The 23,469-nt window shown below is 32.5% G+C and overlaps 1 protein-coding gene across 31 annotated transcripts in view; it reads left to right on the forward strand.

Moving 5' to 3' along the window:
• HDAC9 (histone deacetylase 9) overlaps positions 1–23,469 on the forward strand; it is a 1,020,499-nt gene that overhangs the window by 942,559 nt on the left and 54,471 nt on the right. For all 31 annotated transcript variants that reach the window (XM_049093664.1, XM_049093655.1, XM_049093656.1 and 28 more), the window contains one exon: positions 6,977–7,110. In XM_049093664.1, coding sequence (XP_048949621.1) covers positions 6,977–7,110 — 134 coding nt within the window. The remainder of the gene's footprint in view (positions 1–6,976; positions 7,111–23,469) is intronic.

Raw genomic sequence — 23,469 nt, forward strand, 5'->3', positions numbered from 1 at the left:
CATTATTTTATTATTTATTAACTATAAGAAAATACACTTATATAATATATAACTATATATATTGCTATTTTATTTTATTTACTATTTATTCATTATTTTCCAAATATTCTACATTGAATTTGTGTTAATTTTGGTTTCCAAAACAGTTTTTTTATTAGTGGAAATTAAAATAAAGCTAGTTAGTGTTTTTTCTTCTCAGTATGACTATACCCTGGGAACTATTTGGGAAACATCAGATAGAAGTGTTTGAGACATACCATTTTGAAGGATGAATCCTTTTTTTGTCCATAACTTAGTTATTAAATACATATCTAAAGTGGGGCACCTGGGTGGCTCAGTGGTTGAGCATCTGCCTTTGGCTCAGCTCATGATCCCGGGGTCCTGGGATGGAGTCCTACATCCCTGTAGGGAGCCTACTTCTCCCTCTGCCTATGTCTCTGTCACTCTCTCTTTGTCTCTCACTAATTAATAGAATCTTTTTAAAAATAAATACATATCTAAAGTTTAATTATTGAGATTTCTTTGAGCGATTTTTCATTTCAAACAGCTTTTCTGAACTTAAAAAAATGCTAACACAATATGACTTCTAGCCAGAAGTAATACCCTATAGAATATCAGGAAATCTAATTGAAACTGATAATTTGAACAAGGCCATATTTACAACTTACTTTGTAATTCTTTTCAGAAACAAAAAATTACATTTGCTTCTAGTAAACCAACAGAACTAAACAGAATTTCTAACTGAAAATGCCCTTCCAATTCTCTTCCCCAGTGGTGTCCCATTCTTGGTAGTTACCACTTCAGCTCTGTTTGTTCATGAAAAGAAATGACTTGTTACAATGTAGCTTCCTTCTCATACTTGTAATTTAATGCTGATTAAATTAAATTAATTTAATGCTTTCTGAAACAACCAGGCTGCACAGAGGATTCCTCTAGTGTAGTGGCAGTAGTATAGTAGTGTTAGCATTTCGTTAATGCCTCATTCTGGAAGATTTCCTCAAAAGAGTGTAAGGTGCCAAATTTCACTTTGAAAAAAAGTATTTCTTACAGAATTCCATCCTAGTCAGTGCAAAAGTAATAGAAAAGACTGCCAAATCTGATTTTCAGTAGATATATACCAATTTCAGTGACTACCCTGAGTGTGCCCATGTTGCTGCTCCACAGGCTTCTCCCTAAGCTCTACTCCCACTCCCAAAATAATCCAGAAGCTAAAGGTATATATGGACCTTCAGAACCTAGTTCCATCACCATATTTGATGATTGCTTTAGCCCAAGATGCAACATGTTATATAGATATGTTTTTCCACTTGATCATTTTTTTCCCATAAGCCCTCACACTCAGGACACTCCAACCATCCTGAAAACAAATTGCTAGTTATGCTTCACTATAATGTTTCAACTGTTCAGGTTAAGTTTATTGTAACAAGCAGGGTGGGCTTTTGTGCCTTTTGTAGTAAAAACTTTAAATCCAACTTGCAATTATGCCTATTAAAAATGTTTCACATACACCCCACTGAAACTTTTATCTCACATGTCCTAGAAAATAATACCTTGACATTAATAGCCATGCTTGGCTTTTCAAATACCCCATATATATGTACAGGAGTAATGGACACAGTAGAACTCAGGTTAAAAACGAAAGTTATTCTTGAGTTCCTTACTTTGATTGGAAGAGGGCACAGGCCTTGTAGATATTCATTTCTTTATTTCACTTGAATCTTTTGTGCAAGCATAACTCAAAAGTTCAGCTGCTTCAATCTGTGGCTCAAAAATCACATGGGTAACATGTGAATGGAAATAAACCCTGTAGGTAGAAGAAAGAGGAATTTGGATAGAGATCAAAGATTAGCTTCATTCCATTCTTTCCTTTTACTTTTTACTATCCCATCTAAATTTGGTATTTTATGGGACTTTTTTTCCAGGGGTAAGAGTGAACTTAAATCAGATTTGAGACTTTCTTTCTCTTTCTCTTTTTCTAAGTCTGTGTGATTTGATCTGCTCAATAATGACTTTAGATAATTGAATTCTCAAATGTTAGGAACCTTTACTATGAAAGATATGGCATACTGCCTTGATTTATTATTATTATATGTTTAAGTTCTCATTATAGTCCTGGTTTAGAGTTATAGGAAAAACTCTTCTGAATATTTAACAATATGATTAGCAGAAATATTTGCCTATTTGCCTCTGAGTATTATGAGTATTTCTTGCTTTTTTATTTTCTGGAATGGAACAGTTACTATGTGCTATTAACTTTTAATATTTCTAACCATTAGAGATCAAAACTTTGCCATACACATCTTCTGAAAGTTTAGCATTCTTTTTATAGTAATCATGTAAGAAGGTAGGGAGTTTAGTGCGGTCATCCCCATAAGTGGCCCATGGAAAACTCCATTTGATATCATCATGAGGTTCATAAAAAGAAATATTATAGTGCTTGAAAACACTTTTTATCTATTTTTAAAAATCTTTGTAGGATAATTTTTGAAAACTATTTAGAAATATAGAGTAATTAGGGGAATCCCTGGGTGGCTCAGCAGTTTCGCACCTGCCTTCGGCCTACGGCATGATCCTGGAGTCCCAGGATCGAGTCCCATATCGGGCTCCCTGCATGGAGCCTGCTTCTCCCTCTGCCTATGTTTCTGCCTCTCTCTCTCTCTGTTCTCTCAAGAATAAATAAATAAAATCTTTTAAAAAAAAAGAAATATAGAGTAATTATAAATGACTATTTTGACTTCTATCAAAATATTAGCTAAGTGGGTAGAATCAACAATGAAGTACTTCAAGGTAGTGAGGAAGTAAAATTTTGTTTCTGGCTAACCTCAAGTGCTAGAGCAATACTGAAATTCTGGACAGTTATGCTTTATTGGATGAATATCTCAGTGCATTCCAAGGATTAAGAATATATTATTCTATTTTTCCAAAATGGAAGCAACTTAGTTTAGTTTTGAGATCTCATTGTTTCACAATATTATAGGTTTTCATTTAGTTCTATCAACTTTATTTTGAGAATTCCTTTCGCAGAGCCACAATGCTATGGAGAAGAAGAGATCAGCCTTGAAAGTAGCCCAGTCAGTCTTGCAGGGCATGCACTTCCATATTTAAGATTATTCTTTCACATTTTTATGGATGTAGAAATACCCTAAGTATTATAAGCACCACACAATTGAGGGGAAATGAAATAATGTCCTTTATACTGTAGAATGGATAATACAAGAAGCAGAAAAATTTGAATTAATGTAAACGTTGAAAAATGAATGACAAAACTATGAAAACAAAAATGTTATTGATTTGCAAGTGTGGAGGGGTGGAGAGGAAGGATGAATAGGTTGAGAATAGGATTTTTAGGACAGTGAAACAATGGGCAGCCCAGGTGGCTCAGCGGTTTAGAGCCGCCTACAGCCCAGGGCGTGATCCTGGAGACCCAGGATCGAGTCCCCATATCAGGCTCCCTGCATGGAGCCTGCTTCTCCCTCTGCCTCTCTCTCTCTCTCTCTCCTATGTATTTTCATGAATAAATAAATAAAATCTTTAAAAAAAGGACAGTGAAACAAAATATATGATACTATAATGGTAGGTACATGACATTATGCATTCGTAAAAACCCACAGAACCATACAACACAAACAGTAAATCCTAAACATTGGCTTTTATTATCAATAATATATCAATACTGGCTCATCGACTGTAGCAAATGTACCACACTAATGTAAGATATTAGTAATAGAGGAAATGACAGGTGAATGGAAACTCTCTGTACTTTCTGCTCAGTTTTTCTTTAAACCCAAACTGCTCTAAAAAATAAAAGCTATTAATTATTAAAAATATAATTGATTTAAAATTAAACATTATTCCTTGTAAGTTCCTTAAACATATTAAAAAATGCAATGCCATATTGAACACATTATTTACTTTCACTTATTTTTTTTTGCAAATGTCCTTGAAATTGGGCAAGTTGGATGCAATGTTAATTTTTTTTAATGTTGAATGAGAGACATTTACATTTGGCAGTATGAAAGTCTATCTATCCTGAAACACTTCTACATAAAGGTATCAAAACTACTTTTTAAAATTCATGAATGACTTCCAAAAAGATCAAAGGAGATTAACAAATCCTATAGTTGTTGGCTACCCTTGGCTATCCAAAGTCTCCAGCTGGATAAAGGTTGAACATTAATTACTACTGCATACTGGAAAAGGGAGTCAAAGCCTTGGGCCTATGATGGAAAAAGTTTTGATTAGAGACCAGCATAAAGAAAGGAATAAGAAAGAGGCAACTCTAACGAAAAGGGTGAATGGAAGAGGAAATACTGCTGAATTAAAACAACAAATCTATCTTAGCTAGGGCTATGAATAGAAGGATTTTCAAAATATTGAAAAGAAAATGGGGGGAAGCCTCATTTTTTTTTACATGAGAATTGCAGTCAGGTTTTCGGGTCCACATTTACAATAACTACATTAAAAAAAGTCCCTGAAACCTAAGAGTTTAAAATTTATCTTAAATGGTACTATCACAGTCATCCTGTAGAGGCAAATAAAATCACACTTAACCCAGGTTTCAAAAATAGATCAAATTCAGTTTAAGTTTCGAAAACTTCTCACATAGGAAGCTCCAATGTATATGAGCTCAATAATAATAATAATAATAATAATAATAATAAAACAGAGGAGAATTAAGACATCATGAGGATGATTCAGCAGAAATAACAAATAGTAATATTAGGTCATAAAGATTTCAAATAACAGATACAGAATGTAAATTAATTATTGATAAATAAAAGGAAGAAATAAAAACATGAGCAAATAGTAAGAAACTATAAAAATAACTAAGAAGTTATGAAATCTAACTAAATAGAGCATTTGGAATTGAACAGTATAATCACTATAATGAAGATACCAATAGAAATGTTAAATAGTAGATAAGACACATGCGAAGAAAGGCTGGAAATTAGATCTGAAATAAAAATACATATAATTCAGGACAGAAAGAGACAAAAAAATGAAATAAACCTTAAGAGACATTGAGAATACAATAACAATAACCACATACATCTAATTGGAATTCTAAAATAAGATAATAAATAAACAACTCTATTTCAATAAATTTGAACACTTAAATAAATTTCTAAGAAATATAACTTATGAAGATAGAGAAAGCATGAGTAGTCCTATAGTTGCTAAAGAAATTCAATCTTCCTCAAAAAAAACACAAAGCTCAAATGGTTGTAGAGGAGATTTCTACTCAACTTTCTAGAATCATATAATGGAAAAAGGAGATTCTTACCATATCAATATTCAACATGGTCAATACAGGACTGGAAAATTATAGATTAACTGCATTCATGTACATAGGTGAAAAAAATCCCAAACAAAGCACTAATAAAACAAATCAAGTTGTGTGCAAAAAAGATAATTACATCACAATCAAGCTTATTTTTCTCCATAAATTCAATGATGGCTTAATGTTAGAAACATTAATTAATGTAACACAACACTATGAAATTTTAGGAGAAAAAAATCTCATTTTGGTGTAAACAAATTTAACAACCATTTATAAAAAAAACCTTTAATTCAAAGTAGAAATAGAAAGGTCCCTCCTGGGCAGCCCAGGTGGCTCAGAGGTTTAGCGCCACCTTGGGTCCAAGGTGTGATCCTGGAGACCCAGGATGGAATCCCACATTGGGCTCCCTGCATGGAGCCTGCTTCTCCCTCTGCCTGTGTCTCTCCCTCTCTCTCTCTCTTTCTCTCTGTCTTTCATGAGTAAATAAATAAAATATTTAAAAATAATAAAAAAAGAAAGGTCCCTCTTAAAACTGAATGAAGCCACAATAAAAAGCCATTAAAACCATTATTCACTCGCTTGGTAAATTATACCAAATATTGGTAAGGACATAACTAAATGGAAATTTTTATATATGCCACTTCTCAGAATGGATTGGTTGTAGCCTTTTAGAAATAATCTGGTATTATTTAGCAGATTTTAAGCCACAATGATTTTACTCCACTGTTGCACACGTGAACCAAAGAGTGCTATAAAAACATTCATGAAGGCATTGTTTGTAATAAAGCACTGGGGTTTGGTAATAACAAAAAATGCAAATATCTGTCATCAAGAGATTGGGTAAACAAGTTCTTTTATACTCATGATATGGCCTACTAGATAGCAAAGAACTATTGCTACTTTTATCAACAGAGATGATCTAATAAGATGTTGTATGCAAAGAGCAAGTTGTGAAAATATCAAATCACTTTTATAAAGTTCAAAAAAATTAAACAAAATAAAGCAAAGGAAATATCACACAAAGTCAGGATCCTAATTTCCTGCAGAGTGGAGGAAAGATATTAATAGAAGTACACAAGGGGCTTTAAAAGTATTGCTAACATCATTTTCCTTAAATTGGAAAGAGAGTGAGTTGACAGGTGTTTCTCATACCATTAAACTTTAGAATGTATAGATATTGGTTTTTTTTACATTTATTAACTTTCATAATCAAAATTATGTCTATAAAAATCTGATGTGATAAGTAATTTGAAGGGATGTGTAAAAAACCTCTTTTTATAATAAAGTAAGACAGATAATGGAGATAAGAAACAAAGTCAAACATATATCTGATTTGATATATGTATTATTGACCTCATTAACACTTGCCAAATGCTACTCAGATTTTTCATCCAAGTACACATAGAATATGTTGTGAAAGGTACTAGTATACACTGATGAGAAATCATAGTGATTGGTGTAAATTTTGGTTGTGATACTGCTTAGTTGTTGGATCTTGGATTTTGGTTCCCACATTTGTAAAATATAGATAATAATAGTACCTAATTTATCAAGTTATTGTATGTATTAAATGAATTAGCCCATGGAAGGTGCTGAGAAAAGACACACACAGAATAAAAGTTCAATCAACATTAGATTCTAGTAGTATTCTCTTTTGATTTAATACTTTGAAATGTTCTGTTTGTGTTATGATAGGCTTTGGTCATTTGACGAAGCAATTGATGACATTGGCTGATGGACACGTGGTATTGGCCTTAGAAGGAGGACATGATCTGACAGCCATCTGTGATGCATCAGAAGCCTGCGTAAATGCTCTTTTAGGAAATGAGGTAAAAAAAAATTAAAAGTTTACAAAAGTAGCACTAAAGAACTAGTGATGTATGCATCCATATACTTATTTTTTTAATCCCACATAATCAGAAAGCAGAGTATTGCTCTTACAATTTTAACAAAGAAGGTAAACTTCTAGGAGTTTACATGTACTCTTGTTACATGGTATAACTTTTGTCCAGTTAATCCACTGCACTTCCTTCAATCAGGTTATTTGCAAACTCAATAAATAAGTAACTCTTGGGTGAAGAAAATCTTTATATATTGTCCCAGCTAATAAGCATTTAAACACTGAAAAACAAATAACTCAAAGAAAATTTCTCTTGAGACTTTCCATAGGATTATGTTAGATCAAGGGAGAAAGTAAAGCTTTTACATTTTTTTTAGCTTTATTGAAATGTAGTTGACAAATAAAATTGTAATACATTTAAAGTGTACAATGTGATGATTTGATATATGCATACATTGTAAACTGATTCCCTGTATAAAATTAATTTAACACATTCATAACCTCACATACTTACATTTTGTCTGTTTGTTCATTTGGCAAAAACACTTAAATTCTATTTTCTTAGCAAATTTTAATTATATAATGCAGTATTATCAACTACAGTCATCATATTACACATTAGATCCTCAAACCTTACTCATCTTGTAACTGAAAGTTTAAAAACTTCTACCAACCTCTCCTTATTCCCTTCCACCCCTTTAACCCTGGGCAGCCACTATTCTACTCTGTATTTATGAATTCAATTAATTTTATTGGGGGTGGGGACCCACATAAGTGATACCATGCAATTTTTATATCTTTCTGGCTTATTTCACTTAGCATAATGCCCTCCAGATTTATCCACGTTGTCAAAAATGACAAGATTTCCTACTTTTTAAAATATTGAATAATATTCTATTGTATGTATATACATACACTTATATATACCACATTTTCCTTATCAACTTAACTGTTGTTGATGGACATTTAGGTTGTTTCCATATCTTGACTATTGTCAATAATTCTGCATTAAACATTGGAGCACAGCTATCTCTACAAGACTGCTGTTGTTTCCTTTGGATATATATACCCAGAAGTAAGATTGCTGGATCATATGTCATAAAATATGCAGTTTTAGTTTCTTGAGGAATCACCTACTGTTTTCCTTTGTGGCTGTACATCTTACCTTTCCAACATCATTGCACTAATTTTTCCTGCTCTCCACATTTCATCAGCATTTATCTCTTTTCTTTTTGATAATACTGAGGTTTTTGTTTTGTAGTTTCCTGATGATTACTAATATTGATGATCACCTTTCCATGTTGGCCATTTACATTTTTTCTTTGGAAAAACATCTAATTGGGCCTTTTGTTCATTTTTTATTTTTTTGGGGGGGTGCCTTTTTTTTTGCTATTGAGTTGTATTAGTTCTTTGTGTGTTTTAGATATTAACTTCGTATTAGATATATAGTTTGCAAATATTTTCAATTCCATAGGTTACCATTTTATTCACCTTTGCTGTGCAGAGCTTTTAAGCTTGATTAGTCCCACTTTGTTTGTTTGTTTGCTTGCTTGCTTGCTTTTGTTGCCTTTACTTCTGGCGTCAGATCAAAAAAAAAAAAAAAAAACCATTGCCAAGGTTTATGTCAAGGAGATTACACCTTAAGTTTTCTTCTAAGAGTTTTATGGTTTCACATTTACATTTAAGTTTTTAATCAATTTTAAATTGACTTTTGTGTATGATGTAAGATAGGGGTCCATTTTTATTCTTTTGTGGATGGCTGTTCAGTTTTACCAACAGCATTTATTGAAGAGACTATTCCCTCCTCCCTTGTATATTCCCAGATCCTTTGTTGAAGATTAATTTACCATATGTGTATGAGTTTATGTGGGTCTTTTCTTCTGTTCCACTAATCTGTGTGTCTTTCTAATGCCAGTACCATACATTTTACATTGATTATTTGTAGTATATTTGAAATCAAGACGTGTAATGACTCTAGCATTATTATTCTTTCTCCAGATTCCTTCATCTGTTTGGGGTCTTTGTGGTTTCATATGAGTTTTAGAATATTTTTTCTATTTCTGTAAAAATTGCCTTTTGATAAAGATTGCATTGAATCTATAGATTGCCGTGGGTAATATTAATATTTTTTAAAAAGATTTTATTTATTTATTTGAAAGACAGCATGAGTGAGGGGAGGGGTAGAGGGAGAAGAAGAAGCAGACTTCTTTCTGAGCAGGAAGCCCAGCATGGGGCTCCATCTCAGGATCCAGGAATCATGACCTGGGCCAAAGGCAGATGCTTAACCAGGAGATACCCAGGCATGCCATGAATATTTTAATAATATTAACTCTTCTCATCCATAACATGGGATATATTTCCATTTATATGTGTCTTCTTCAGTTTTTTTCATCTATATCTTACAGTTTTTGGTGCATAGACTTTTTACTTCCTTGGATACATTTATCTCTAAGTATTTTATTGTTTATGATACCATTTTAAATGGGGTGGTTTTATTTCTTCTTCAGATAGTTTATTGTTGGTATATAAAACTAGTATTTTATGTTGATTTTGCATTTTTCCACTTTACTAAAATTTTAAATTAATTCTAATGGTTTTGTGGTGGAGTCTTTAGGGTTTTCTATATATATCATATCATCTGTAAATAGAGACAGTTTTTCTTCTTCCTTTCCAGTTTGGATGTCTTTTATTTCTTTTCCTTGCTTAATTGCTCTAGATCATGCTTACAATACTATATTGAATAAAAGTAGCAAAAGTGGGCATCCTTGTCTTGTTTTTGATCTTAGAGTATGGTGTCAGCTTATTTATTATGTTGAGGTATGTTCCTTCTATACTGAATTTGTTGAGAGTTTTTAATCACAAAGGATGTTGAATTTTGTCAAAGCATTGTCTGCATTTATTGAGATGATCATATGATTTTTTCCTTCATTTTACTAATGTATTGTATCACATTGGTTGATTTGTATGTGCTAACCATTCTTGCATTCCTGGAGTAAATAGCACTTAATCATGGTGTATGATCCTTTTAATGTAATGTTGAACTCAGTTTGCTAATATTTTGCTGAGAATTTTTGCATCTATGTTCATCGGGGATATTGGCCTACAAAAAGAAATTTCTTTCCTTATAGTGTCCTTCATTGGCTTTGGTATCAGGGAAATACTGGCCTCCTAAAATGAGTTCAGACATGTTCCCTCCTATTTATTTTTTTGGATGAGTTTGAGAAGGATGAGTATTAGCACTTTAATATTTGGTAGAATTCACCAGTGAAGCCATCTGATTCTGGACTTTTTCTTTTTTTTGGGGGGGGGGGTTGATTACTGATTCAATTTCCTTACTAGTTTTTGGTCTGCTCTATTTTCTTTTTTTTTTTTCAGAATTCCATCTTGATGGGTTTTATGCTTCTAGGAATTTACACATTTCTTCTACATTATCCAATTTATTGATGTATAATTGTTTCTTAGTTTCTTATGATACTTTGGATTTCTATGTTATAAGTTGTCAACTCCCTTTTTCCAAATCTGATTTTATTAATTGAGGTTTTTCTCTTTTTTTCTTAGTCTAGTTAAAGATTTATCAATTTTATCCTTTTCTAAAGCAAACTGTAGTTTCATTGATTTTTTTCCATTATATTTTCATTCATTTATTTCCACTTTGATCTTTATTTTTTTCTTCTATTAACTTAGGCTTAGTTTATTTTTCTTTCTCTAGTTCCTTGTGGTATGAAGTTAGGCTGTCTGTCAAAATCTTTTTTTTTTTTCTTTATATAAGCATTTATCGCTATAAACATCCTTCTTACAACTGCTTTTACTCCATCTTATAAGTTTTGGTATGATGTGATTCCATGTTCATTAGTCTCCAGATTTTTAAAATTTCTCTTTGACCCATTGGTTGTTTAGGAGCATGTTGTTAAATTACTACCTATTTGTGAGTTTTCCAGTTTCCTTTTGTCATTGATTTCTAGTTTTATGCATTGTGGTCAGAAAAGTTACTTGGAATGATTTCAGTCTTTTAAAATTTGCTAAGACTTGTTTAGTCTTAATAACTAAGGCCTATTATCTGATTTGTCCTGGAGGATGTTCCATATATGCTTGAGAAGAGTGTATTTTCAGCTTCTGTTGGATAGGGTGTTCTTCATATGACTTTTAGTCCATACAGTCTAAAGCATAATTTAAGTCCAATGTTTCCTTATTGATTTTCTTTCTGGCTGACCTATCCATTATTGAAAGTGGGTTATTAAAGTCTCTAATATCATTGTATTTACGTAAGTTTCTTTCTTCAAATCTGTTAATACCTGCTTTATTAATTTAGCTCCTTCTATGTTGGGTGCATGTTTACAGTTGTTATGTACTCTTGATGACCCCTTTGTCATCATATAATGACCTTCTTTGTCTCTTATTACAGTTTTAGCTTATAATCTATTTTTTTCTGATATAAGTATATATATCCCTGCTTTCTTCTGGTTTCCACTGGCATGGAATATCTTCTCCATCCCTTCATTTTCAGTCTGTGTATATTTAAACCTGAAATTATTCTCTTGTAGGCAGCATATAGTTAGGTCTTATTTTTGTATTCATTTAACTACTCTATGTTTTTTTATTAGAGAATTTAGTCCATTAAATTTGAAGTAGAAATATATGCAGGCTTACTCCTGCTATCTTGTTGTTTTCTGGCAGTTTTATAGTTCCTTTTTTCCTCTCCTGCTGTCTTTTTTTGTGCATTGATGATTTCCCATAGTGGTACATTTTTTTTCCCCCATTTTTTTTTCCCACCCCCCAGTGGTGCATTTTTATTTCTCTGTCTTTTGCATGCTTCTATAGGTTTTTGCTCTGTGGTTACAATGAGGCTTGCAAAAATCCTGTAGTTATAATAATGCATTTTAGGCTGATAAAACCCTAATGTATACAGAAACTCTACATTTTTACACTCTCCTCTCACAATTTATATTTTTATATAACAATTTATACATTTTTATATTTTGTATTCATTAAAATATTATTGCTGTTATAGCTATTTTTAATACTTTGTCTTTTAACCTTTACAGTAGAGTTATGATTTCCCACTATCATTATAATATTAAGGTATTTGAATTTAACTACATGTTTACCTTTAATTTTATACTTTCATACGTTTTTCTGTTACTAGTTAGTATCCTTTCATTTCAGCTTGAGGAACTCCCTTTAAGAACTCTTGTTAAGGGCAACCTAATGGTGATGAATGCTTTAGCTTTTGTTTGTCTGCAAAATTGTATCTATCCTTCAATTCTTAATGACAGCTTTGTTGAGTAGTGTATTCTTGATTAGCAGTTTTTTCTTACTGTACTTTATTATAACACTCCTTTTTGGTCTTTAAGTTTTCTGCTGAAAAATCCTCTCATAATCTTAATGATATTCCCCTATCTGTGACAAGTTGTTTTTCTCTTACTGTTTTTAAGATTCTCTCTTTGTCTTTAAATTTTGAAAATTTAATACGCCTTGTTGTGGGTCTCTTTAGATCCACTTAATTTGGTACTCTTTGAGATTCCTATATTGGTTGTGTGTTTCTCTCCCCAGGTAAGGACAGTTCTTAACCACTATTTCTTCAAATAAGCTTTCTGGCCCTTTCTTTTGTCCTTCTGGAACTCCTATAATTGCTTTGATTTGCTTCATGGTGTCCCATAAATCCTTTAAGCTATATTAACTGTTTTTCATTCTTTTTTTTCTTTTCGCTCTTTGACTGGATGAATTTCATTGCCCTGTCTTTGAATTTGCTGATCTTTTCTTCCATTTGATCTAGTCTCCTCTTGAACTCTCCTATTGAATTTTTCAGTTCAGTTATTGTATTCTTCAGTTCTATGATTTTTGTTTGGTACCTTTTACTAGTCTCAATCTCTTTGTTGATATTTTCACTTTGTTTCTGCAGTGCTTCCTGACCTCAGCGACCATCTTCACAGTTGCTTTTTTTTTTTTAATTCAATTCAGTTAACATAGAGTGCATTATTTTTTTAAAGATGTTATTTATTTATTCATAAGAGACACACAGAGAGAAGCAGAGACACAGGTAGAGGGAGAAGCAGGCTCCTCGAGGGGAGCCCAAAGCAGGACTCAATCCCAGGACTCCAGGACCACGCCCTGAGCCAAAGGCAGACCTCAACCAGTGAGTCATCCAGGCAGCCCCATATAGTGCATTGTTAGTTTCAAGGGTAGAATTCAGTGATTCATCAGTTACATATAACAGTCAGTGCTTTTTACATCAAGTACTCTCCATAATGCCTATCACTCAATTACCCCATCCACCCACCCACTCCCCTCCCCTCCAGCAACCTTCAGTTTGTTTCCTATAGTTAAGAGCCTCTTATGGCTTGCCTCCCTCTCTGTTTTTATCTCATTTTATTTTTCTTTCCTTTCCCCTATGATCCTGTGTATACACACACACATAATGATATATAATGGAAATACATATTTTCATTTTATTTTTCCTTCCTTTCCCCTATGATCCTGTGTATACACACACACACACACACACACACACACACACACACATGCACACACACATAATGATATATAATGGAAATACATATTTCCATTATATACACACACATACACACCACATCTTCTTTATCCATTCATCTGTCCATGGACATCTGGACTCTTTCCATATTTTGGCTATTGTGAACATTGCTACTATAAACATTGAGGTGCATGTGCCCCTTCAAATCACTATTTTTGTATCCCTTGGATAAATACCTAGTAGTGTAATTGCTGGGTCGTAGTGTAGCTCTATTTTTAACTTTTTGAGGAACCTCCATACTGTTTTCCAGAGTAGCTATTTATTTTTTATAGTGAAAGTTTACAAGTGTTAAGACTGTTTTAGATGTTTTCCTTTCTTTACATGAACTTGCAATGTGACCACTGACAAAATAAACATATACAAAATCATTTTTTAAATCTGTCATGCATATTGTTTTTTACTGGTGACTTACGATTTTGCCTGTAGTATTTATGAAGGGGAAAAAAGTACTTTTTCTTCTGCATGCTGAGCACATAAGTTTTATTGTTTGTTACCCTTTATCTTACAAATCTATAGTGCTTCATCATGATTATTGTGCCTTATTTATTGAAGTAAATACTTACTTTTTTTCTTCTAAGGAAAATATGAGAAAAAAACTTGAGCAATATTTAAGTCTTTACTCTGTTGCATAATTTTAGATGGCACGGTAACCCAAGGATATAACTATCTAATGATTAGCATTCTTATTAGTAAATTGCTATTTCAGAGCATACATAGTCAGGGTGTCTAAGACTTTCTAAATATTAGAGCCTTAGTTCCCTATAAACAAACGATTTAAAAAATAGTGCTGGACATTTTTGTGTGTATGTATAGGAATAAAGGAGTGCAAAAAATAAAAGTTACTTCTATCTTGTCAGTTAATGTTAAGCTGCTCTATTTGCCTACCAGAAAACATATTTTGCATATTCACCTACAGTCTCAACTTACTTATTTGATTTTAAATATGGAAACATTTTAGAAAAGCAGACTGGTTTTAATATTTACATTGTAAAGGCTTATGCCAGATGTGCAGAAAATCACAGTAGGTTGTGGATTGTGGCTCCATGGATGATTGACCTGCCCAGAAAAAAATGTTACCCAGTTGCAAAAGCCAACTACTTTTCCAAATATGTGAAAGGAAATTATGGATTTCACTGGCTCTCTTTGAGCACATCCATTCAAATGAGATTCTATTTCTATGTGCTGGTAATCTTTACACTTGGCCTACTTTATTCTTCCAAGGAAGGATTTCCAGTGAGAATGGAATAATATTTTTGCATGTGTGGTCTCTTTCTTTAAGGGATGACTGTATTTTAGAACACATTCAAGTCAGTTGTATGTAGTTGCTTGGTTTTCTTAATTTGTCTGGGTATACTAAAAAGCTAACTGGTTGTGTTTTGTACCTTCCTTCCACTTCATGACCTTTTGACTGGGATGTCTGTGGTCATTTTATTATATAGGCTATTCCTAGAGATCAAATAGACTGTTTACATAAAGCAGTTAATGACATTAGAACAACATCCCCTAATTTAAAATTTGAGACCTGTTCTCAAACCTACTCTATACCTTTTCTCTGTATTTTTAGAAAGAACAGGGTTAAGATATTGGAAGGAATAAAAATGTAATCGGTGAATCTTAAACATGCCCATATGGATGTATAGGTGCTATAAATGATAACTGAAATGATTATTTTTGACTATATTGACAATTTAATCAACTACACTATCTGAACGTCTTATAGTAAATTTGCTTTAGTTATTATAATACCCACTTTATTGTTTTTCAATGACTACCTTTAATTGCATGAGCACAATCTAAAATTTGGGTATTGTGAACTAAAGGAAGATAAGTTTAAATAACCTCTAGTTTTCTGGGTGTTTTTCTGTTGATATTTCTTTAGAATATAAATAAGATTATAAAATTTCCCACAAGATACTTAAGAGAAACAGATGGACTTGGTATATTGAACTTTGAAAGGTAAATTTTGGTGTGTCATGTCTATCAATATGCAGAGGAACAAAGCTTAGAGAAAGAAGGATTTTCTTTTCCTAATGAAAAATGGAAGAAAAATACATGTGTGTTGTGCATTATAATTCATTTGAAAAAAGGAAATGAAAATGTAATACTTGAAACAACTTAAGAAACAAAGAGTTCTTCTCACTTTCATTGACAATATAATTTATAATCCAAGGTCTGGCTTTCTATATATTTTTTCCAGTTCAAAGGTCATTATGACTAACAGCATGACTACATTGAAGTTTTAAATTTCATTCTTTTAGAAAAAGTAATATATAATAAGACATATTGCATGTACCTCATCATTTTAAAAAGTGCATACATGTAGTTTTCACAGTAGTTTTATGTAGTAAGGCCTAGGTAAGAAAAATTTTTTTAAAAATCTTTCAAATGCCAATTATTGCAATTTCAAATCCCAGTTTCCCTCCAAACTCCCTTTTCAAGTGATTAATAGGGCAATTATAACTTATTATCTGGGATTTCACTTTTACAAATAGCAAAATGTAGTAAAGCTTTAGCTTAAAACATTGGCAGAACCTACTTTGGCTTCTCAACACTGAACATGCAATTGAACTCAAATTAGGAAGGTCAAGAAGGGCCTTTTTGAGGGACTCTGCACTTTGTCAGATGTATTTATTCATGTGCAGAGGATTAGAATTCATAAACATTTTGCCAGTTTTTTGAATGCTATTTCTTTTCCTTGTTGTTCTTGGCCAGGCCATGTCAATACGGCAAATGCTGCTTCATAGAACTTATTATCAGCAGAATAATGTGTATTACATAACCCAAAGGAATTATAAAATCAGCAGGAACTCTTGACTCTGCATCTTAGTATAAATATATAGATGGGTACCAAAAAAACTTGATTTTTTAAAAATTAAGTTTATCTGAATGATGCATTCAAAATAGGTATTTTTCTTTTTAAAGAATTCTTTTTCATGAAAGTGATCTAGTTAGCAAAACATCTTTTAGCTATTCTTTTAGGAAATATGCAAAAGGTCAGTCAAAATAATATACTATTGGATTAAAGCTAATTTGAGCATGGTACAGAAAATTCCTTGAGGCAACTGATTTTGAAGACATACCAGAAGTCCATTTTTTTCTTGTTCTTGGAAAAGTTCAGAACTTAGATTTATCAGCCCTATCAGTGTATGATGAATATTTTTGAACTTATTAAGTGAAACAGAAACACCAGCTTGAGATTTGCAAGAAATTGAAGTGACTATCCAAATCAGAAGAGTCAGGTTGCTTGAAATGGCATCAGAGATCCTTACGTGAATAGTTACATCATTTTTAGAATCAGCAATAGAAATGCCTGTGAGATTCTCAGTAAAAATCATTTTGGTAGTCTGCTTTTGTACGGGCCAGCAAACAATGACACAGTTATTTTAAGGCCAGATTTGCCTACTGTTATGCAAAGCCAATTAGCAGCACCCTGGGTTGCTTCCCCTGAAAGAAATTTTTCCAAGAGGTGAGAAAAGCTTAAGCTGTTGGCATTCCTATGGAATCTAAAACGAAAACATTGAAAAACTTCAGGCAGGTAGAAGAAAGAAGAGGACATATAGTAAGAAGAGCCTTGGGTAGTAAGTTGAAAACATGGCCGTGGCTATTAAAAGGCCACCTGTCAAAACAGAATAAATGACAGTTTTAAGCTTGTTAGGGAAAAAAACAAATTGCTATCAACATGGAAGTTGTTGGGATGATGCTACAGTCTCTAGTACTGAAAGTTCAGCCCTTATATTTGAGTCTATGACATGTTTTTTTACTTTTTAAAAAATGTTTCTTATTTGAGTACAGTTGACAAACAATGTTAACATTAGTTTCAAGGGTGTAACATAGTGTCAGCTTGCTGTCTAATGCTACGCTCACTGCAAGTGTAGCTACCATCCATCACCGTACAGTGCTATTAAAATATGGACTATAGCTTTTTAAAATCTCCTTCACTCGTATTAAGGTTTGTCTTTACTCCTTTCATTCCTTCTTTCCTGCTCCCTTTCTCCTTCCCTTCCTCTTTCTCTCTCACCTTCTCTCTCTCTCTTTCTCTCTCTCTCTTAAGATTTTATTTATTTATTTGAGTTAGAGAAAGCCTAAGCATTAAGAAGGATGAGAGAGAGGGAGAAGCAGACTGCCCATTGAGCAGGGAGACTAGTGCTCCAGCTCAATCCCAGGATCCCGGGATTATGACCCAGAGCCAAAGGCAGATACTTAACCAATTTAGCCACCCAGGCCCCCCTCTTCCTTCCTCCCTCCCCTCTCTTTTTCTTTCATTCTTTGCCTTCTTGCCTTCCTCTGTTTCTTTTTCTTCTTTCTCCTCTTCTTTGTAATAACTGCATGCTCTTGTTGAGTAGGCTCACCTGTGTTCATCTGACTTGAATATCAGAGCAATGGCTACACTTACTGGTTATATATGTTGGTTATATATGTTGATAATCTTCCCGAGGTGACTTTTTGCCTCATAAGGATGCTAAAAGAATCTCTTGTATTGACTCTAATAGGTGTTGACAACCACTCCTTAGGTGAACTCTTAAGATGGTATTGTCCAAGTTGGTTATTGGGATTTGTTTGCTTTAGATTTTAAACAAAGAAGTTTTGCCATCTTTTCATCCTTCACATTATATATGACTGACTCCATTGGGGAATTAGTGTGAATCTGGCGAAGCTTGCAAACTCTTAAATATTTGGAATTCATGAGTAGAGAAAAGGAGAATTGAATACAGGGACAATATATGATAATTCAGGATAATTCAGATAATTCAGATAATTCAGAATAAGTTTTTCTGTGGTTTCTCTCTTAGACTTTAAAACCTATCCATGCTCTTAACAGGAATGTATGAATAATATAAAGAGAGTAAAAATGTTTTGGAAAATATTATTTGAAGATATTTTCCATTGTAGATATGGCCTATGATATTGCATTTCTTATATTCTTCAAAGGTTTATGAGAAGCAGAACCAAAGTGGTATAGGATGTTTTGTTTGTTTATCTGTTTTCACAAATGCCAAATAAAGTAGAAGATATCTGGATAATTCAAAACTCCATCATGTAGATCTTATATACGGTTTATCTTTAGGCTTTCCAGAAGGTGTTAAAAGGAATATGGACTGGGAACCTAGGTACCTTACAGGATTCCAATTACCAATAAAAGAAAGAAAGCATTTCTTTTCAGTGGTGAAACAAGCATGTTGTGACATTCATTTATCTGTCCATTGATTCAATAGTCTTTTATTGGACATCTATGTTTTTCCCAAAAGTTCTAATGCAAATAACATTAAAAGCAATATAAACCGAGTACTTTGGGAATGTAATATAGGACCCTTTCTTTTTAACTAAGGTTAAAGGATGGAGGAATATTTTAATAGAGGTAATATTTAACCTTGGTCTTGAATAAGATTTTGAAAAGCTAAAATCAAAGGAAAATATCTGTTGTAGTTAAAATACAAAAAGACATTAAAACTTCTTGGAATTGTGAGTAGCTCTGTTTTGAGTTTGTTTTGTTTTTGGCAGAGAAAAGGCTACTTGAGTGGAATAAGGTAAGTAATGGGGTTGGATCAGTAGAATGGAATATGATAAGGAACTGGAATTTCTGTGGAAGATATAGAAGACTTAAGCTCCATGCTTTGGGGTAAAACAATAATAAAACAGTGTGTAAATTTTGAAAAGGGCAGACTCATACAAGAAAAAAAGTTTTTAAGCAAATGATTATTAGAAGAGTTTTCCCCTGATTATCAATAATCAAAATAATAGTCTATCAGTGTTATGTTGGAGCTGGCTCTCAATGACTTGTGAGAGCTAATTGTTATATAATATTGAGTAGTATATATCTCTACTCAAATCTGAGTTCAGTGACATCACACTTGTATCTTGAAATAGGCCTTGGTGGGAATATTTACAGCATGGAATTTAGCAAATGCTACAAATTACAGCTATTTCTGTTAAACATTTACCAGCACACCGCTGCTACATGATGTGAAACAGGTATTCTTAACAGAAAAATTGACTTTTGGAAAAGAGTATAGTACAAATCTTTTTACTAAACAAAAGAAAAAGAAAAGAAAAAGTAGTTTAAAAACATGCAAATTAAAGAAGAGAAAATTTAAAAAAAAAGGGGGGGGGAAGAAAACTGAGAATCAAAGATAATGAAGTAGGAGGACTCACCAAGTATAACTATCAAATTTAAGCTTATTTGAAAAACAGGAACAGAGAAACAAGGTTTTTGGCAAACAGAATGAACTAAATCTTCTTTGTAAAAACTAATATCTCAACTATGGGCATTGTGTTAGGGAATTATACATAAAGGACTGAGCAAACATCCCTTCAATGTTATTGAAACTTCATTTTAACATAAACACCTTTCCATATATCTAGTATTTCTCTAACTCAACTGTGGTTTGAAATGTTTTCTCATTGTATTGAACATCCATAATCTTACCTCAAGTCTTAAAATTATTGATAGTGTGAATTATCCAACTAATTTCATTCATTATCCTCTTTCCAATAGGCCACTATGCCTCTGTTTTACCTTTAAGTTCATTTTTAATTATTTAGTCAGTTCTTGCTATAGGTGTTTAATTATGCCATTTAGTACAAATTTACCAGAGTTCAATGTCATAGAAACTATGGGATACTATTTGGATATAAGAGTGAATAGAGGCACTTCTTCACAGTCTTCCCACTTCCATTTATTAGCTGATGTTTTATGTCATAGATTTGCTGTCATTTTTAAATATTTGTTGATTTATTTTAGAGAGAGAAAGAGTAGGAGGAAGGGCAGAGTGAGAGAATCCCCAAACAGACTCCTCACTGAGCACAGGGCCTGAGGCTGGGCTCATCCCACAACCCATGAGATCATGACCTGAGTCGAAACCAAGAAGCAGACACTCCATTGATTTAGCCACCCAGGTGCCCCAGTGTCATGGTAGCTTTGGATGAAACTAGATAAATAAAGCAATAACCTCAGTAATAATCTCAGATTCTAACCTGCTTGTCCCTCTTATTTTATTCAAGTATTCCTTCAATATCTTACGTGGGCTGCATGGCCATAGCTGTTATCCTTTGTTTCTTGGTTTTCCTGATATTCTCATTAGACTTGTTAGATTTTTATCACTCCTCTTGACCAGAGATGTTTCTTTATTGTTATGTGATGTCACCCTTTATCATCCACATGTAGGTAGGATGCAGGCAGACTCAGTCTAAATAATCTCAGTAGTCTGTCAGTGTAGTTACTTGATTATCAATGAAATCAATCCTGATATACTTTTTTTTTCAATCTATTTGGTCAAGGATTTTAATGACTTTAAATGAATAAAAGGGATTATTTTGAGAATGACTCATGAATCACAATATGGATAAAATTATAACCAGATTTACTTAAGCAATCAAATTAAACATATACAACTAATTGCATACATCTCTAGGACAATTATTTAAACGGAACTTGAGTTTTAACTACCAACGCCTCCTCACTAGGGAATTGATAATAGTTCATCAGCATGGAAGGTCAGGTCTATATAGCAAACTGCTTCCCTTATCCTCTTGGTCTTAATCATCATATTCTTCCAAAGTTCTGTAATATCTTTGGTCCTGACAACTGAACCCTCTATCATTTTTTTTTGTTTTGGTTTGTAAGTGAACTTGTAGTCTGTATCTAAGAATATAATTTGTTGTTTTTGCTGAAACACTTACAATCTCACTTTTTTCCTTAAATGTGCCATAATATAGTAGAGAAAATATGGACTCAGACTTAGTTTCCCTATTCCCTTATGCCAGAAAACATACTCTCTTTTTTAAATGTCTTTAATCGTACAGTATAATATTCAGAAAACTAAGGTATGAATGTACAACTCAATGAAATACTACAAATCAAGCACATATATAACCATCAACCAAGTCAAAAAAATAAAATAATCTTATCACTTCAGGAGGCCCCGTATTTCCTTTTCCAATTAGTACTCCCTTTCTCTTTTCTGAAAGTAACCAATTTTATGCTTTCTAACGTGAAATTTTAATTTACCTATTTTTTAACTTTTTATACATTAAATCATAAAAATACATCTCTTTGTTTATAACCTATTTTGCTCAATATTCTGTTTGTGAGATTCACCCATGTTATTGCAACTAGCTGTAGCTCATTCATTTGTACTATTATATAATACTACACTTAACAAAAAGAATAGGAAAATGCCATAGTTTATTTATCCTACTTTTATTTTTTATTAATTTTTAATTTATTCTACTTTTAATGAATATAGGGAATTTTTCAGTTAGGGGGTCATTATGTACAATGTTATTATTGACTTTTTATATATATTTCTTGATGCACTTGTACACACATTTCTATTGACTGTATATATATATATATAACAGTGGTATTGCTGGGTTGAAAGATTTGCATATGTTTATTAGTCATAGATAATAACTGTTTTCCATAGTGGTTATCACAATACATACTCCTACAGGCAGCCCATGACTATTTCTGTTGCTCTACATACTTCCAACACTTGTTATTGTTAGTGTTTGAAAATTTTAAACATTCTTTGGGTGTGTGATCGTATTTCATCCTGGTTTTGTCTTGGCAGAATGCTAGTGAAGTAAAGCAGATCTTCATCTACTCTTCGATTATTTGTATATAACATTTATGAATACCTATTAAGTCTTTTTATCCACTTTTAGATTGTTATTTTTCCTACTGATTTGAGCAGTTCTTTATGGATTCTATTGTTGGTTTCATGTGTTGAAATATCTTGACTAATTACCCTTTTAATCATGTCCTTTGATAAATAAAAGTAATTTTTAATGTAGTACAAATCTATCACTTCCTTTATGATTAGTTCTTTTTGTATTCCTTTAAAGTTTTCTTTGTGTATACCTAAAGTCATGCAAATATTCTCCTCATTCCTTCCTTAAAGCTTTATTTTCACTTCAACATTTAGCTACACAGTCCATCAGGAATTGAATATGTATATAGCATGAAGTAGAAGTCAAGGTTTTTGGGATTTTTAATGTGGATATACAGTTGATCCTGTACCATTTACTAAAAAGATCATCTATTCTTTTTGACTCAGCAGTAGTATCTTTGTCTGTATACTCATGGAGATGCTATTCTATTCCACAGATCTGTTTGTCTATCCTCTTGATATTATTAGATGTCTTAATGACTATGGTTTTATGAGAAATCTTGATATCTGTTAGAACAAATCCCTCAGTTATTTTTTGTCTTCAAGATAGTCTTGGCTACATTTGTCCCTTCTATGTTTTCATATAAGATTTTAGAATCATCTTGTGCAGCTCCACAAAAGACATATAAATGCATTTATTTAATCAAGAAAAGCAAAGATTATCACATTGTAATTAAAAAATGCTGTTTAAGGGGACACTTTCTATAATATAATGATAAAGTTTGAATATTAAAAAGTGAAGAAAAAATGAACTACAGAAATCAACTGAAGGAAAGCTCATGTAGCTATATTAATATCATATAAAGTGGACTTTAAGACAAAAAAAGAAATATGGATAGAGATAATATTGGTATAATATTCTATTAACTAAGAAGATGAAAAAATTCAAAAGTTATACATCTAATAATATAACTTCAAAACATATCAAGCAAAAATTGAAAAAACAATCATAACCACAATCATAATGACAGATTTTAACACACCTCTCTCAGAAACTGATGAGGAAGAAGACAACAAAAAGAAGGTATGTAGATTTAGATACTTTCATAAACTAGCCCTCACTGAAATATATAAGCCCTACCCAATAACTGCAGAGTAATATTCCTTTCAAAGACACCTTTAGTGTTTTCAA

The sequence above is a fragment of the Canis lupus genome, chromosome 14, assembly GCF_003254725.2.
Source record: "Canis lupus dingo isolate Sandy chromosome 14, ASM325472v2, whole genome shotgun sequence".
In the NCBI taxonomy this organism is placed as follows: Eukaryota; Metazoa; Chordata; class Mammalia; order Carnivora; family Canidae; genus Canis; species Canis lupus.